We start from the raw sequence: 18,223 nt of genomic DNA on the forward strand, positions 1-18,223 counted from the left end.
TATGGTTCCATACAACTTTTAGAATTGTTTGTTCGAGCTCTGTGAAGAATGCTGATGTTATTTTATAGGAATTGCATTGAATATGTAGATTGCTTTGGGTAGTATCAACATTTTAACAACACATGTTCTTCCAATCCATGAACATGGAATGTTTTTCCATTTTTTGTGTCTTATTCATTGTCCTTCAATAAGCTTTCTGTGGTTTTCAGTGTATAGATTTTTAACTCTTTGGTTAGATTTATTTCTAGGTATTTTACAGTCTTTGGAGTAATTATAAATGGAATTAATTCCTTGATTTCTCTTTCTGCTACTTCATTAATGGTGTATAGAGATGCAGTTGAATACTGTACATTGAATTCATATCCTACAATTTTGCTGAACTCATGGATCAGTTAGCAGGTTTTTGGTGGAGTCTTTCGGGTTTTTCACAAAGAGTATCATGTCTTCTGCAAAGAGTGAAAGCTTAACTTCCTCCTTGCCAATTTGGAATCTCTTTATTACTTTTTGCTGTTTGATTGCTAAGGCTAGGACTTCCAACACTATCTTGAATAACAGTGGTGAGAGTGGCCATCCTTGTCATGTTCCTGACCTTAGGTGGAAAGCTTTGTTTCTCCCCATTGAGGATGATATTGTGGGTGCTTCATATATGTCCTTTATGATCTTCAGGTATGTTTCTTCTATCACTACTTTCTTGAGGGTTTTTTTCAAGAAAGGATGCTGTATTTTGTTAAATGTTTTTCTGCATCTGTTTATAGGATCATGTGGTTCTTATTCTGTCTTTTATTGATGTGATGTATCACATTGATTGATTTGCAGATATTGAACCAAACTTGTATCCCAGGAATAAATACCACTTGATTGTGGTGAATAAGTCTTTCAATGTATCATTGGAACCTGTTTTATAGTGTTCTGTTGAGAATTTTTGCATCCATGTTCATCAGGGAAACTGGTCTGTATTTTTCCTTTTTTGTGGGGTCTTTGATTTTGTTTTCAATATATGAAATTTATTGTCAAAATGGTTTCCATACAACACCCAGTGCTCATCCCAAAAGGTGCCCTCCCCAATACCCATCACCCACCCTCCCCTCCATCCCACCCCCCGTCAACCCTCAGTTTGTTCTCAGTTTTTAAGAGTCTTTCATGCTTTGGCTCTCTCCCACTCTAACCTCTTTTTTTTCCCCCTTAACCTCCCCCATGGGTTTCTGTCAAGTTTCTCAGGATCCACATAAAAGTGAAAACATATGGTATCTGACTTTCTCTGTATGGCTTATTTCACTTAGCATCACACGGGGTCTTTGATTTTTGAATCAAAGTACTGTTGGTTCCATAGAATGCGTTTGGAAGTTTTCCATTCCATTTCTAATTCTTGGATTCAGCTTCAAAAGAATAAGTGTAAGCCCTCTTTAAACATTTTATGGAATTCCCATGGAATGCCATCCAGCCCTGGACTCTTGTTTGTTGGGAAATTTTTTGATTACTGATTCAAGTTATTTACTGAGTTATGGGTATGTGTAAATTTTCTATTTCTTCCTGTTTCAGTTTTGATAGTTTATATATTTCTAGATATTTGTCCATTTAGACAAGGCAGAAAATCAGTGATATAAAAGACAAAATTATGGAGAATAATGAAGCAGAAAAAAAGAAGGCAACATAGGCAATAAATTACAAAACAAGACTTAGAGAAATCAGTAACTTATTAAAAGGGAACAACATTTGAATAATACTTCATAGGAGTCCAAGATGGGGAAAAGAGAGAAAAAGGGGAAGAGAGTTTATTGGAGCAAATAATAGCAAATAACTTTCCTAATCTGGGGAAGGACACAGACATCAAAATCCAAGAAGCACAGAGAACTTTCATTAGATTAAACAGGAATCCACCATGACCAAGGCATATCATAAAGTCACAAAATATACAGACAAGGAAAGAATTATGAAAGTAGCAAGAGAAAAAAGTCCTTAACCCATAGAGGAAGACAAATCTGGTTCATAGCAGACTCATCCACAGAAACTTGGAAGGTCAGAAAAGAGTGGCGGGATATATTATGCATGCTAAATTGGAAATATATATAGCCAATAATTCTTTATACAGCAAGCCTCTCATTCAAAATAGAAGGAGAGATAAAGAGTTTCCGAGATAAACAAAAATTAAGGAAGTTAGTAACCACTAAACCAGTCCTGCAAGAAATTTTAAGGGTGTCCTTTGAGTGGAGAAAAGACAAAGCAAAACAAAATGAAAAAAGTAATGAAGACTAAAACGGTTCAGAGATCAGAAACACTAATTCAACAAGTAACACAATGGCACAACTTCATATCTTTCAGTACTCACTCTCAATGTAAATGGACTAAATGTTCCAATCAAAAGACATAGGGCATCAGAATAAAGAATAAACCAAGACCCATCTATATTTTGTTTACAAGAGACCCATTTTAGACCTAAGGACACCTTCAAATTGAAAGGGAATGGAGAACCATCTATCATGCTAATGATCACTAAAATAAAGTTGGAATAGTCATACTCATATACAAACTAGATTTTAAAATAAAGACTGTACCAAGAGATGAAGAAGGACATTATATCATAGTAAAGGTGTCTATCAACCAAGAAGCCCTAACAGTTGTAAATATGTATGCCCCCAATATAAAGCACCCAAATATAAAATTTGATTAATCACAAACATAATAAAAACTCATTAATAATGATACCATAATAGTAGGGACTTCAATACCCAACTTACAGTAATGGACAGATCAGGTAAGTATAAAATCAAAAAGGAAACAATGGCTCTGAATAACACGTTGGACCATGGACTTAACAGATTTATTCAGAACATTTCATCCTAAAGCGTCAGAATGCACATTCTTCTAGAGTGCACATGGAACATTCTCCAGAATAGATCACATAGTGGGTAACAAATCAGCCCTCAACAATTACAAAAAGATTGATATCATACCATGCATATTTTCAGACCACACTATGAAACTCAGAATCAACCCGAAGGAAAAAAATGGAAAGAGCATGAATACTTGGAGATTAAAGAACATCCTACTAAGGAATGAATGGGTGAGCCAAAACATTAAAGACAAAATTAAAAATTACATGGAAGCCAATGAAATTGTAAACACAAAAGTCCAAAACCTCTGGGATGCAGCAATGTTGGTTATAAAAGGGAAGTCTATAGCAACCCAAGCCTTTCTAATTAAGGGATGGGGGTCTCAAATACACAGCTTAATCCTACACCTAGAAAAATGCTGGAAAAAGAATAGCAAATAAAACCCAAACCTAGCCGAATAAGAGAAATAATAAAGATTTGAGCAGAAATCACTAATATAAAAATAATTTAAAAAAAGAAAAAAGAAACAAAAAGAAAAACAAAAGCATTAGAACAAATCAATGAAACCAGTAACTGGTCCTTTGAAAGAATTAACAAGTTGATAGTTGATAACAGCCAGAATGATCATAAAGAGAAAGGAAAGGACCCAAACAAATAAAATCACGAATGAAAGAGAGATCACAACCAACACTGTGAAAATACAAACAGTAATAAAAGAATTTATGAGCAATTACATGCCAACAAATTATGCAATCTGAAAGAAAAGGCTTCACTTCCAATTAGAGTTCTCTTGCTGTTTCTACCAAATTTGTAGTTATTTGCTGCCCTGAAAGCAAGAAACCCTCAAGGTCACCCATGAAGTTTAAAATCACTTTCATTTAAATTCTTGTTGATGTTTGACCTCTTATCGTGCGTTATGAAGATTCCTAACAGCACCTAATGGTGAATCATTTCCAGAAGGATTTCAATTTACACCCCCAACACCATCCATCAGATGAATCACTATACATGATAGCTATATCCTTATGGTACGTACTTCTAAAATAAGAAAATTTGAAAATCAAAATTACTTCTTGATCCATGGGATACAGAATAAATGTTGTGTTATCAGGCATAAAAACAATGTCCATCTCATTTTACACCTTCACTGGAGCTCTTGGGTGACGAGATGCATTGTCAATGAATAGTAATATTTTAAAATCAATGTTTTTTGTTTGTTTGTTTTCTGAGCAGTATTTCTCAAGAATAGGTTTAAAATGGGGCGCCTGGGTGGCGCAGTCGGTTAGGCGTCCGACTTCAGCCAGGTCACGATCTCGCGGTCCGTGAGTTCGAGCCCCGCGTCAGGCTCTGGGCTGATGGCTCAGAGCCTGGAGCCTGTTTCCGATTCTGTGTCTCCCTCTCTCTCTGCCTCTCCACCGTTCATGCTCTGTCTCTCTCAGTCCCAAAAATAAAAAAACAAACGTTGAAAAAAAAAAAAAAAAAAAAAAAAAGAATAGGTTTAAACTTTTAATACCATGTTGGCAACAGATGTGCTGTCATGCAGGCTTTGTTGTTCTATTTATAAATCAGAGGCATAGAGTTAGAATAGTTTTTTAGTATCCTAGGATTTTCACTCTTGTAAATGACAATTGGCTTCAAGTTAATGTCACCAGATACATTAGTGCCTAAAGGAGAGATAGCCTATCCTTTGAAGACTCAAAGGCAAACACAGACTTCTACTCTCAAGGTATGAAAGTACTATATAACATCTTCCAATATAAGGTTGTTTCATCTGCATTGAAAATCTGTTTTTTAGTGTAACCACCTTTATTAATTATCATAGCTAGTTCTGCCAGATACTTTTTTGAAGATTTCATTTAAATTCCATTATTTAATATACAGTGACACATTAGTTGCAGGTGTACAATTTGATGATTTAATACTTGCATAAAAACCCAGTGCTCATCACAACAAGTGCACTCCTTAATCACCACTATATCCTTAACCCAAACACCCCACATTGCTCTGGTACCCATTAGTTGGTTCTTTATAGCTAAAAGCCTGATTCTGGGTTTGCTTTTCTCTCTTTTTTCCCTTTGATATTTGTTTTGTTTCTTAAATTCCACATATGAGTGAAATCACTTCTCTTTCTCTGACTGACTTATTTTTTTTCGCATAATATTCTGTAGCTCCATCCATGTAGTTGCAAATGACAAGATTTCATTTCTTTATGGCTGAGTAATAGTCCATTGTATATATTCACTGCTTCTTCCTTATTCATTCTTTAGCTGATGAACAATTGGGTTCTTTCCATAATCTGGCTATTAGAAATAATGTTGCTATAAACATTGGGTTGCATTCATCCTTTTGAATTAGTATCTTTGTATTTGGGGGTAAATATCTCCTAATGCAATTACTGGATTATAATCTAGCTCTATTTTTAACTTTTTCGGGAACCTCCATACTGTTTTCCAAAATTGCTATGAATTTCCACCAAGAGTCTAAGAGGGTTCCCTTTCTCTGCATCTTTGCCTACACCTGTTGCTTCTTGTGCTGTTAATTTTAGCCATTCTGACAGGTGAGAGGTGCTTGCTCATCTTGGTTTTGATTTGCATTTCCCTGATGTTGAATGATGTTGAGTATATTTTCATTTTTCTATCAGCCATCTGTATATCTTCTTTGATAAAAGATCTACTCATGTCTTCTCATTATTTAATTGGATTATTCATTTTTTGGGTATTGAGTTATATATGTTCTTTATATATTTTTAAAACTAACCCTACATTGGGCAGGCCATTTGCAAATATATTATCCCATTCCTTAGGTTGCCTTTTAGTTTTGTTGTTTCTTTCACTGTGCAGGCAGAAGCTTTTCATATTGATAATGTCCAATCATGTATTTTTTCTATTATTTCCCTTGCCTCAGGAGACATATCTAGTAATAAGTTGCTATGTCTGATGTCAAAGAATTTAGTGCCTGTGATTTATTCTAGGATTTTTATGATTCAGTCTCACATTTAAGTCTATAATCCATTTTGAATTTATTTTTGTATATGGTATAAGAGAGTGGTTCAACTTCATTCTTCTGCATGTTGTTGTACAGTTTTCCCAACACCATTTGTTGAAAAGACTCTCTTTTTTTATTGGATATTCTTTCCTACTTTTTAAAAATATTTTTTTAATTTTTAAAAACATTTAGTTTTCTTTTCCTTTGGGAGAGAGAGAGAGAGAGAGAGAGAGAGAGAATGAGTGGGGGAGGGGCAAAGAGAGAGAAAGACAGACACAGAATCTGAAGCAGGCTCCAGGCTCTGAGCTGTCATCACAGAGCATGACACAGAGCTTGAACTCACTGACCATCAGATCATGACTTGAGCTGAAGTCAGAAGCTTGACGAACTTAGCCACCCAGGCACCCCTCACCGGATATTCTTTCCTGCTTTATAGAAGATTAATTGACTATATAGTTGTAGACTTCTTTCTGGTATTTCAATTCTGGTTTATTGGTGTATATGTTTATTTTTGTGCCAGTAACATGTTGTTTTTTTTTACTACAACCTTGTAATATAACTTGAAGTCTGGAATTGTGATGCCTCCATAATGTGTTCACTTTTCTAGATTGCTTTCGCTATTCAAGTCTTTTGTGTTTCCATGTAATTTAGAGGATTGTTTGTTCTAGATCTGTGAAAAAATGCTGGTGGTATATTGATGGGGATTTCATTAAATGTGTATATTGATTTGCATAGTACAGACATTTTAACAATCTTTGATCCTGCAATCTATGAACATGGAAATGTCTAGTACAGGTCTTTCACCTCTGGTTATGTTTTTTTCCTAGATATCTTATGCTTTTGCTGCAATTGTAAATGAGATCGGTTTCTTAATTTTCTTTTCTGCTGCTTCATTATTCATGTACATAAATGCAACAGATTTTTGTGCGTTGATTTTGTTTCCTGTAACTTTACTGAATTCACTTATTAGTTCCAGCAATTTTTGGGTGGAGTCTTTCAGATTTTTTATATATAATATTAAATTTGTCAATAGTGAAAGTTTTCCTTCTTACTTGCTAAATTGGATGCATTTTATTTCTCTGTTGTCTGATTGCTGTGTCTAGGACTTCCAACATTATGTTAAATGATAGTACCAAGAGTGGACATCCATGTCTTGTTCCTAACTGTAGAGGAAAAGCTCTCAGTTTTTCCCCGTTGAAGATGACACTAGCTGTGCATTTTCCATAGATGATCTCTTTTATTTTGAATAATACTTCCTCCAAACCTTCTTTGAGAGTTTTTGTTATTAAAAGATGTTGTACTTTGTCAACATGTATTCTACATGTATTTAAGTGATCACATTTTTTATCCTTTCTTTTATTAATGTGGTGTTTCACATTATATGAATATTGAACAACACTTTTAACCTAGGAATAAATCCTACTTGATTGTCATGAATGATTTCTTAAAATGTAGTTAGTTTTGGTTTGTTAGTATTTTATTGAGAATTTTTGCACTCTATCCATCAGGGATATTGGCCTATAGTTTTCTTATTTGTTGTTGTTATCTGGTTTTGGTATCAAGGTAATGTTAGTTTCATAGACTAAAATTCAAAGTTTTCCTTCTTTTTTCTATTTTTTTGTAATAGTTTGAGAAGACTTGGTGATAACTCTTATTTCTTTACTCATTTTTGTACTTTAGAGAGGGAGAAAGTGAGCAAGTAGTGGAAAGTGGCAGAGCTAGAGAGAGAGATCACCTTAAGCAGGCTCCACACTCCATGCATAGCCCAATGTATGGCTTGATAACATGACACTGGGATCATGACCTGAGCTAAAAGTCAAGAGTCAGATGCTTAACCAACTGACCCACCAAGGTGCCCCGGTCATAACTCTTCTTTAAATGTATTGTAGAATTTACCTGTGAAGCCCTCTGGTCCCCTTTTGTTGGGAGATTTTTTGATTACTATTCAATTCCTATGCAAGTCATCAGTCTGTTCAAGTTTACTAATTCACACTATTTCAGTTTTGGTATTTTATAAATTTCTAGGAATTTTACCACTTCTTCTAAGTTTTCAATTTATCCACATATAGCTTTTCATAATGTACTTTTATAATTCTTTGAAATTATGTGCTGTTGCATGTTATTTCTCTGGTCCCATATTTGATTTTGTTTATTTGTGTCCTTTCACTTTTCTTTTTGATAAGTCTGGCTAGAAGTTTGTATATATTTTTTTCAAAGAACCAGTTCCTGATTTTATTGATTCGTTTTATTGTGGGTTGTGTGTGTGTGTGTGTGTGTGTGTGTGTGTGGTTTCTATAACATTTATTTCTGCTCTAATCATCATTATACCCTACCTTCTGCTGGATTTAGGCTTTGTTTTTCTTTTTCTGGCTACTTTAGGTGTAAGATTAGGTTTTATATCTTAAAAATTTCTTGCTTCTTGAATTAGGCCTGTATTGTTATAAATATCCCTCATAGGACTTCTTTTGATGCATCCCAATGATTTTGGATCATTGTGTTTATTTTTAATTCCATGTGTTTTTAAAATTTCTTCTTTCATTTCCTTGTTGATCCATTCAGTGTTTAGCAGCATGTCGTTTAACTTTCATGCATTTGTCAGTGGGGAGTTAAAGTTCCCTATTATTAGTGTATCATTATCAAATCATTCCTTTATGTTTGTTATTATTTTATATATTCGTGTGTTTCCATGTCAGGTACATAAATATTTACAATTGTTAGATCTTCATGTTAGATTGTCCCATTTATGAATATATTGTGTCCTTCTCTATCTCTTGCTATTGTCTTTCTTATAAAGTCTAGTTTGTCTGATATAAGTATTGCTTCTCTTGCTTTCTTTTGGCATTCTTTGGCAGGATAAATGTTTTTCCATACCCCCACTGTCAATCTGTACATAACTTTAAATCTAAAAGAAGTCTCTTGTAGGAAGCATATATATGGGTATTGTTTTGTTTTTATCCATACTGACACTTAAGTGTTTTCAATGGAGTATTTAGTTCATTTAAAGGCAAAGTTATTATTGATAGATATGTATTTATTGTCATTTTATTACTCATTTTCTCATTGCTTCGGGGACTTCCTATGATCCTTTCTTGTCTTCCTCACTGTGTCACAGTGCCCTTTAATATTTCTTGCAGGGTTAGTTAAGTAATCACGAACTCCTTTAATTTTGTTTTTCTGGGAAATTCTTTTATTTTTATTTTTATTTTTATTTTTATTTTTATTTGATGTTTGTTTATGCTTGAAAGAAAGGACAGAGTGTGAGCGGGGGAGGGGTAGAGAGACAAAGAGACACAGAATCCAAAGCAGGATCCAGGCTCTGAGCTGTCAGCACAGAGCCTGGCTCAAGGCTCCAACTCATGAAATGTGAGATCATGACCTGAGCCGAAGTTGGATGTTCAACCAACTGAGCCACTCAGGCGCCCCTTTCTGGGAAATTCTTTATCTCTCCTTCTGTTCTGAATAATAGATAGCCTTGCTGGATAGATTATTCTTGAATACAGATTTTTTTCCACTTAGCACTTTGAATAAAATCACATTTTGTATATCTGTGTCTTCTCACTAGGATTCAGGGACACAAATGATGCCAGAAAATGTCATATAGTACCTTATGAAAAGGGGAAGTCAGATGGACAACACATTGTTTTTACTTTTGCCTTGTTGAGATGAAATCAACACAACATGAAATTATACATCTTAATATGTAAAGTTTAGTGGCATTTAATACATTCACAGTGCTGTGCAGACATCACCTACCTCTGTCTATTTCCTTTAATTTGAGAATGCATTATGTATATTGTGTCATGTGGCATTTTACATATTAACTTTCTTAAGAGTTACTACATTATCAGTTTATCTAGAAGAGCCCAAGTTTATTTCTGATGTTCCAGTATCCTGTACAATTTACCATTCATCACAGAAAAGGACCTTCCCATTAGTATGACAAATATAAGTCAGCATATATCTGTACACTTCCAAGTAGAAACCTATGGGTTTTGCCATCAACTTGATCTAAACAATGAGGATGCTTCTTAATTGCACTTTAATGAGTACAATTAAATTTTTCATAACTTTTACTCTATATATCCAGTATTATTACTAGACTATGAAATGGATTATTTATATAATCATGTCAGTGAATAAAAAGATCACAATGTATGCAATATTAACTCTTTAGTTTGATAGACAATATCTTCTCATTAACAATTTCCTTAGTGCCATCTTCATATCCTTATTTCTCAGACTATAGATGAGGGGGTTTATGGTGGGTGGCACCACAGTATAGAATACTGAAACTAGCAAATCAAAGAGTGATGGAGATTTGGATAAGGGGTGTAAATAGGCAAAAAACCCAGAAGAGAGAAACAGAGTCACAACAATGAGGTGAGGCAAACATGTAGAGATAGCTTTGTGCCTGCCTTCTACAGAGGGCATCCTCAGCACAGTGGAGAATACATAATAGTAAGAAATATCAATAAACACAAAACAGCCAAAATCTAACAGTAGGCTGAGGCCAATGACTACTAATTCCCCAATGTTATATGAACAGGCAAGAGAGAGGAGTTGTGGGACATCACAGAAGAACTGATTAACTTTAGGAGGCCCGCATATGGATATGGAAAAGGTAGAAGCTGTATGAAGAATTGCATTGAGACATCCACTGATCCATGAAGAGGTGGCCATCTGTATGCAAGCTTCATGGCCTAGGATGATGTCATATCTGAGAGGATGGCAGATGGCAACATAGCGGTCATAAGACATGACTGTGAGTAGCGCTACTTCTGTACTGGCTAAGAGGAAGAAGAAAAAGACCTGTGAAACACATCCAAGAAAGGAAATTGTGTTTTGATTCATTAGAGAGTTCATGATGGATTTGGGAACAGTGATGGAAATGAGGCAGAGATCCAGAAAAGACAGGTTCTTCAGGAAAAAGTACATTGGAGTGTGGAGCTGATGATCATTGGTCGTGAGGGTGATGATGAGAAGGTTCCCCAGTATGGCTGCCAGGTAAATTAGCAAAAACAGGACCGCATGTAAGATCTGGATCTCCCTAATATCTGAGAAGCCCATGAGGAAGAATGTTCCTCCAGAGGTGAAGTTTTCCATTTCTCTGGATATTTAATCAATTACTACAAAAAATAAAGTAAACAACTTAAGACTCAGCTGAAGACAATTTATTGTTGTAGTTTCTTAATTTCCCTTTCCCTTACTGTCATGTACATCTATCAAACTATATAATACCACATGAGAGTAACACCAGAAAGCCTCCATCGAGTCATTGAACCACAGTGATAGCACTGTGGAATGACTGAAGGGGGTGTCAGCCCATTCCAAATCACCCACCTCATCTATCTGTTTAGAGCAAGGACTATACTCTGGATCTCTCTAACATGAAAGTTTTATAATGTGTATTGCAATAAGTAGTGAGACAAACCATGGAATATGAGGAATCAGCCCCAAATATAAATTCCAACTTACTCATTTAATATCTTTTAATCTTGAATAAATATCAGAGTATAAATTTATTCAATGTTCAGAGTGAGCTTTCCCATTTGATTCAATTAGATAATGCATATAAAAACATCTGGCATAATTCACTAGCAAGAAGGCCTTTAACAAACACCATTTCTTCTACCTATCCATTCTTCCTCCATTATGCCTGAGTCAGGAAATTTTGAAAAACTTTCAAATGGTAAGGCTTTTTTTTCTTTATTAAAAAGTTTATTTCTTTTTTGTTTGTGTGCATTGGGTTATTGTTGCATTGTATTGTTTTTGAGTTTGTTTGCAATTCTTGAAATTGTAAGAAACTTTCAAAAATATGAATTATTCTTGTTCATTGAAATACTAATTAGGTAAATTCCAATGGAATTTTATTGACTATTTTCCTGCACTCAGACCCATTCTGTATATATTTATTAATAGTTACTTATTTTTGAGAGAGAGAGTGTGTGTGTGTGAGCAGGGGCGGGGAGGGCAGAGAGTGAGAGAGAAAAAAATCTGAAGTAGGCTACAGAATCAGTCTCAGCAGCAACCTCAACTTTCTTCTGGAGATACAGTTATTTATCTTATAATTATTTATTCTGAATTACATATTAATTATTCAACAATAGAGAATATAATACATTCCTACCATACAATTCTAATAAACTTGAAAGATAGAGTTTGGGGGACCAAAGGCAGTCAGACATTAACTGCACCAGGAATTCTGAGTAATCACAGTGGATTGGATATAGAATGTGGGAAATTAAATTATTAGCCCTTGGAATAATGATACTGTATAAATAAGAAAAGAGAACAGGTGTTATTTAAGCCAGAGAATGCACTGTGAACAAAGCAGGATCAAGGCAGTCTGAAGAGGTGTACATAGAATGCTTGATAGGAAAGGTGTGAAGACATTTTGTGGGGCAGGGATGTAAGGAATTGCAGGACATGAACTGAGTGGCTCAGCCTTTACTATGTCTACACTGACAGCAAATGACACTCCAGGGTTTGAAGAGAATGGCATAACAAAGGTGGCATTTCTGAGAACTTAGTTGTTCCTTATGTTCAGTAACTTTTGAAGAAAGATTTTTTTGTGTGTTAAAGGGAAGCAGAGAGCATATTATTTTAATAGTACACTTATGACCATATAATGAAGGTCTGGAATCAGTGTACACCAATAGGTATGTGAAGGAAAGAGCAAACACAAAATAACTTAAGAGAAAGGAGATGCGTGGAAGATTTGAATGTGTTATTGAATAAATAAAAGTGAAATAAAGGTTCGAATAAAATTCTAGATACAGACCGATGGTTGTGAATTGTTTCATCTTTGCTCCAAAACTAGCCAGAAGATAGAATGTACTTGTCTGTGTCCAACTCATATCTACCTTTTTCCCACTGTGGCTCTCTTGCTTGTGTTCTGAATTCTAGTGTTATAGCAAACTGTTTTGCTAATTACAGACTTAGAAGAAAAGGCTTTATATAGAGGTTTTTGTTTTGTTTTGTTTTCCTCAGAGAGTAGGAACAAGTTGTTTTGTGTCTTGACAAAAAGTGGTAATGAATATCTTAATTAATTATGAAATAAAAACATAAACTTTTAACTGGTATTAAGAAATTCCTGGGGCACCTGAGTGGCTCAGTTTTGAATCTGACTCTTGATTTTGGCTCAGGTCATGGTCTCACCGTTTGCAAGATAAGAGCCCCAGGTAGGGTCTGCACAGATAGTACAGAGCCTGCTTGAGATTCTCTCCCCCTCTGTCTCTGCCCTTTCTACCTATCTCTCTCAAAATAAATAAATAAATTTAAGAAACACTTTACACTATCATTGTACTCTTATAAGTGTTTTATAGCAGGGAAAGAGACATCTTTGTCCCTCAAAATACCAACAGACTTCCCATAGCCTGATTCACCCTGGCTTCCATGCCTGGGCTAAGAATGAAGCTGACAATGGCCTCTCTTCACTTTCTTGGACCTGCCACTGATGAGAATATCTCAAGCTACAAGTGTTGAAACAACTGTTAAATGCTTAACTATTTTTGATCAAGCCAGTGTATTAGACTTTTTTTCATTTTGTATTAACAAGCTAAAGCAGATATTTGTAGAAATAAAGTTCAAGTATCTTATATTTTGATAAGCCTCTTAAAATATTTCTAGTTCCATAAATATTTTAATGTTAACTGCTCATCTTTGTGTTTTAAATAGCTCAATGTTGACATCCCTGTATCTTCTTTTTTTTAAATATGAAATTTATTGTCAAATTGGTTTCCATACAACACTCAGTGCTCATCCCAAAAGGTGCCATCCTCAATACCCATCACCCACCCTCCGCTCCCTCCCACCCCCCATCAACCCTCAGTTTATTCTCAGTTTTTAAGAGGAATATTTATTCAGTAACGTCCTCTCCCACTCTATTCCTTTCAAGTAGAACAGATGAGAGTTTTGTTATGTTTTATTGTTTTGTTAGTTTGTTTTCTTTTTCAGAATAAATGGATCTCAGAAAGCATGCATTTTGTCAAGTTAGCCAAAGCCAAGTGTAAATCACAATTTACTAAATGCAATGTTGGGAAAGTGAGATCTTGCCTAATTACCTACACCAGTCACATTCTAATATATTTTTATGTATTATTGAATATGACTTACATCCATACTGAACACAACTCATTATATGAAAAGATTGGAGCTGTGGAGAGCTTAAAAAACTAGTCCCATGTCACACAGGGTAGAGGAAGGATTTGAACACAGGTGGTCTCACTCCTAAGGCTTATAAGCTAAAAAGTCTTATGTAATGTTGAAACTTAGACTTGACTGTATCCCTGGTTATCATCATTAAAAGCTCTTACAGAAGTTTTACTTTAGCACTCTTCTTCAGCATGGTGCTTCTCTTTGTGAAAACAGACTTAATATCTCAGTTCTTTACAGGATGGGGCACATCCAAGTCCAGTGGATAATAGAGGTTGGTTTAACAGGCTCTCCTCCTTTCTATCTCTTTTTGTGGACTTTCAATGGATAATGCTAACAACTAATGTTCAATACGCTTACTCTGTGCACTTCATCCATGTTAACTCTGAGGTTTGAAATGGATTATCACACCCGTAAAGATAAGAAAATGAATACTTACAGAAGTGTAATCGTCTGACAAGGGTTTCAAAGCAAAATAGCAGCCATAACCACATTCAGAGCAAGGACAGTAGAATCATCACCAACATGATCTTATACAGGATTTTGCCTTGGCAGAGAGCACTAAGAACCATAGGTTCCTGTCCATGCTTTTTCAGTTTTAAAGAGATTCTCCATTGAGTGGGTAAGTAAATACCTTGGGAATAGACCCAAATTAAAAACAAAACAAAACAAAACAAACATAACAAAACAAAACAAAACAAAACACATTGTCCTTGGAAAGAAAGAGACTTCATAGGGGTTACCTCATTTATCACCAAAGTTGTGACAAAAACTAACAAGACAGAGACTATTCCAATTTTACATCTTTCTTTAACATTACAATAGGAAAAAAATCCATTACCTTAAGGTGCGCATACTTAATATACAGTAAGGTTGAACAAGTTTTAAAGTGTGTATGAACACTTAATTTTGTCTTAATTTTGTGTGGGATGTCTTTTTATACCTTTTTCCTATATTTATGAATCTTCATTGCTTTCTTTAAGCTTTACATATGTTCGGAAATTTAGAACTTAATTGTCTCATGATTTTCAGGTATAAGGGCAATTATTTTCTCTTTTTTTTGTTTTTATATTTTTTGTAATAATATTTTGCATATGAGGTTTAATTTAATCTAGCCAAATGTACTAATCTGTTTTGTCATGACTTCTGGCTTTGAGATCTAGTTTAGAAAGGATTTGTTTTCTCCCTTCCTATATTTTAGATTATACTATTTTTTTTTAAAAAGCAAGATATAATTTTCTAACTTTTTTCAAGTCCTCATCATTTCCCCTTCTCATTCAGAATTATCTTAAAAGTTTATTTCACTCATAGCATCATTACAAAATTCTTCTTAGCTCATTTTTATTGATGTAGATATTACAATAGCTTTTTATTAAATAATTGCTTCAATGTGTTTTTAGTAATTTTCTAGGCATGCAATCATAATATCCTAAAAATAAGCATAATTTAAATTTTTATTCCAATTTCAAAACTCATATGTATTTCACATGTTTAGTTATACTGATAAACACAAGAGTATTTGCAAATAGACTTTTCTTATTTCTGGAAGTTTGGGAAACATGCATCATGTTGCACACTTCATATATGCTATGGGGATAAATTCAATGCTGACATATTATTAGGTTTTACTAAAAATTAGTGCTGAGTTTGATGATGACATAATTCTTAATTTAATTAATGTTGAAATATATTAATATATTTCCTGTCACTATAGCTAATTTGACCTCTGGAGCAGAATAGTTTCTGTGCTATAATTTTTAGTGACTTTTGGAAGATAGGTAATATTGTTTCAGTTGAGTGTGTTCCCTTGGTATTTACAAATATAATATATACTTGCATATTTTTTCTGAATATGTAGTTTTTAACATATTTACAAATACAGAATACAAAGAAAATTACAGTCTTATACACATATAATATGTGTATAAGTAAATATAAATATAAATAAGTATAAATATAAATAAATATAAATAAGTAAAGAATATAATTTTAAAGTAAAAAAGCAAGCAATACAGAACATTTTAAAATCACAGTCTTAATAGTCTCAGTATTTCTCTTCCAAAATACAGATTTGTAGTATAGTCATGCAACAAAAATGATGAAGCTTGAGAATATTATGCTCAGCAAAAAAATCCTGATTCATACGACCACATATTATATGGTTCTATTCACATGAAACATCCAGATTAGAAAAATTCACAAGACAGATAGGAAATTAGTGGTGTCAGTGACTGAACCTAGGACAAAATTGGTAGTCACTGGCATTGGGTATAGAATTTAGTTTTTAAAGTAATGGAAATGTTCTAAACTTAAATAGCGGTGATGGTATACAATTCTTTGAATACACTAAAATTCACTGCAGAGTATACGTTAAAATGGGAAATTTTGGAGGCGCCTGAGTGGCTCAGTTGGTTAAGTGTCTGACTTCAGCTCAAGTCATGATCTCACAGTTCATGAGTTTGAGTCCCACATCAGGCTCTCTGCTGTCAGCACAGAGCCTGCTTCAGATCCCCTACCCTCTGCCCCAGTCACTCATGCTCTCTCTCTCTCTCTAAAGAAATAAAATAAACATTTTAAAAAAATAAAATGGAAAATTTTATGATATGTGAATTATATTTACAAAGGTGTTGGGGCACCTGGGTAGCTCAGTTGGTTGAGCACCCAACATTGGTTCAGGTCATGATTTCACAGTACATGAGCTCATGCCCCATGTTGGTCTCTGTGCTAACAGTTGAGAGCCTGAAGCCTGTTTCAAATTCTGTGTCTCCCTCTGTCTCTGCCCGTCCCCCACTTGTGATGTGTTTCACTCCAAAATTTTAAAAAACATTAAAAAAATGTTTAAAGGTGTTACATTGAGAGGAGTTAAGATGGTAGAGGAGTAGGGATACACTAAGCTTGTCTCATCCTTGGGACACTGCTAGATACTTTGAACAGCCAAGAAACCAATCTGAGCACAGAGACAGCACATCTTCACAACTAGAGGTAGAAAAAATGGCCACACCTTGGAAGGTAGGAGCTTCCAAGAGTTGACTTTGGGGAGAAAAGAACTGTGGGTGCTGTGAAGGGAAGGAAGTCCTGATCATGATGAGAGGAGTGAAAGAGACAGAAAGAGAGAGAGAGTGAAAATTCATGAGGGAATTTCACAGGACAAACTTCCCTGAAACCTTTCACTGGGAAAAGGGGAGGGGTTGACTACAGCAAGTTATTATAAGAAGCAAAACACAAAGGCTGAAGATTTAGAGGTCCATGCCATCACTGGGGTTATGCCTTGCAGTGTTGGTGGTGTTCTGGTGAATAAGAAGGGTGGAGACCCAGGAGTAGCACCATGGTCTAAAGATACCCTGGGTCAAACAGTGAGAAAAAGTACTCCTACCTGAAGTGCATTTGGGAGTGGTGTCACAGGGACAAAAAGAACTGGCAACACCTCTTTGCTGCCCTCACCCTATCATTGGAACAAAGTTGCTTGCTGTGCGCTGCAAAACTTAGTGCCAACATTGTGTTGTACTTTACCATAAACTCTGAACTAATGCATGGTTATGCAACTGCTTTTTTGAGATACACTGGCAAATGGCAAAAACTCTGAAAGACCCTGCCCCAGAGGGTCAGGATGGGTCCATGTTGTTCTGTTCCCTAAAATTCAGAGTTTGGAGTTTCGAAACCCAGCCACATGCCTGAGATAAAACAAAGTAGTATTGTGTCACCTAGCAGGCAGACAGCTCAAACACAGGCAGGGTGAAAGCAGAGATCTGGCCAAAGCTGGGGACACAAAACAGGTGTTTGCTTTTTTGTGAGGGCTTCCTAATGAGTAGCAAGTCTAAACTCCCTTTTTCAGGGACAAGAGAGCAGGAAATGCCATTTTCCCACCCACCCATCAACACTGCACAACATCAGTGGCAAAAAGTGCTACCCAGTAGAGGCCAGAGGTGCTTACACCAAAACCCCACCCCACTGCTCATTGCAGGTGCATCTCCTCTAGGCCAAGTCCACCTGAGAATCAGTGGCCCCATCCCCAGAAGACAAACACAAACTCCTCACATTCAACAAGTCTACTAATCAAAGTATTTTAAAACTTCAGGGGAAATGAGAAATGGGAAATGGGATCTGGCTTCCTTGTTTTGTTTTGTTTACTTTTGTTTGTTTGATAAAGCTTCTTCTACTAGTAGAGCAAAACACACCTAGGATCTAGCTTATTAACTGTTTTTACTCCTCCTTAATATAGCCACAACTCTGTCCTATTGTCTAGGAATACAACA

The 18,223-nt window shown here is 35.2% G+C and overlaps 1 protein-coding gene across 1 annotated transcript; it reads right to left on the reverse strand.

Moving 5' to 3' along the window:
- Positions 1–3,854: 3,854 nt before the first annotated feature.
- On the reverse strand, positions 3,855–10,919 carry LOC125163958 (olfactory receptor 14A16-like). The gene is made up of 3 exons (XM_047856314.1): positions 10,018–10,919; positions 5,074–5,092; positions 3,855–3,869 (listed from the first exon to the last, which is right to left on the reverse strand). The coding sequence occupies exons 1-3, from the start codon at positions 10,917–10,919 to the stop codon at positions 3,855–3,857; spliced, it is 936 nt and encodes a 311-aa protein (XP_047712270.1).
- Positions 10,920–18,223: the final 7,304 nt, after the last annotated feature.

The sequence above is a fragment of the Prionailurus viverrinus genome, chromosome A1, assembly GCF_022837055.1.
Source record: "Prionailurus viverrinus isolate Anna chromosome A1, UM_Priviv_1.0, whole genome shotgun sequence".
Classification (NCBI taxonomy): Eukaryota; Metazoa; Chordata; class Mammalia; order Carnivora; family Felidae; genus Prionailurus; species Prionailurus viverrinus.

Coding starts and splice junctions, on each gene's coding strand:
- LOC125163958 (XM_047856314.1), bottom strand. CDS start 10,919: ATGGAAAACTTCACCTCTGGAGGAACATTCTTCCTCATGGGCTTCTCA.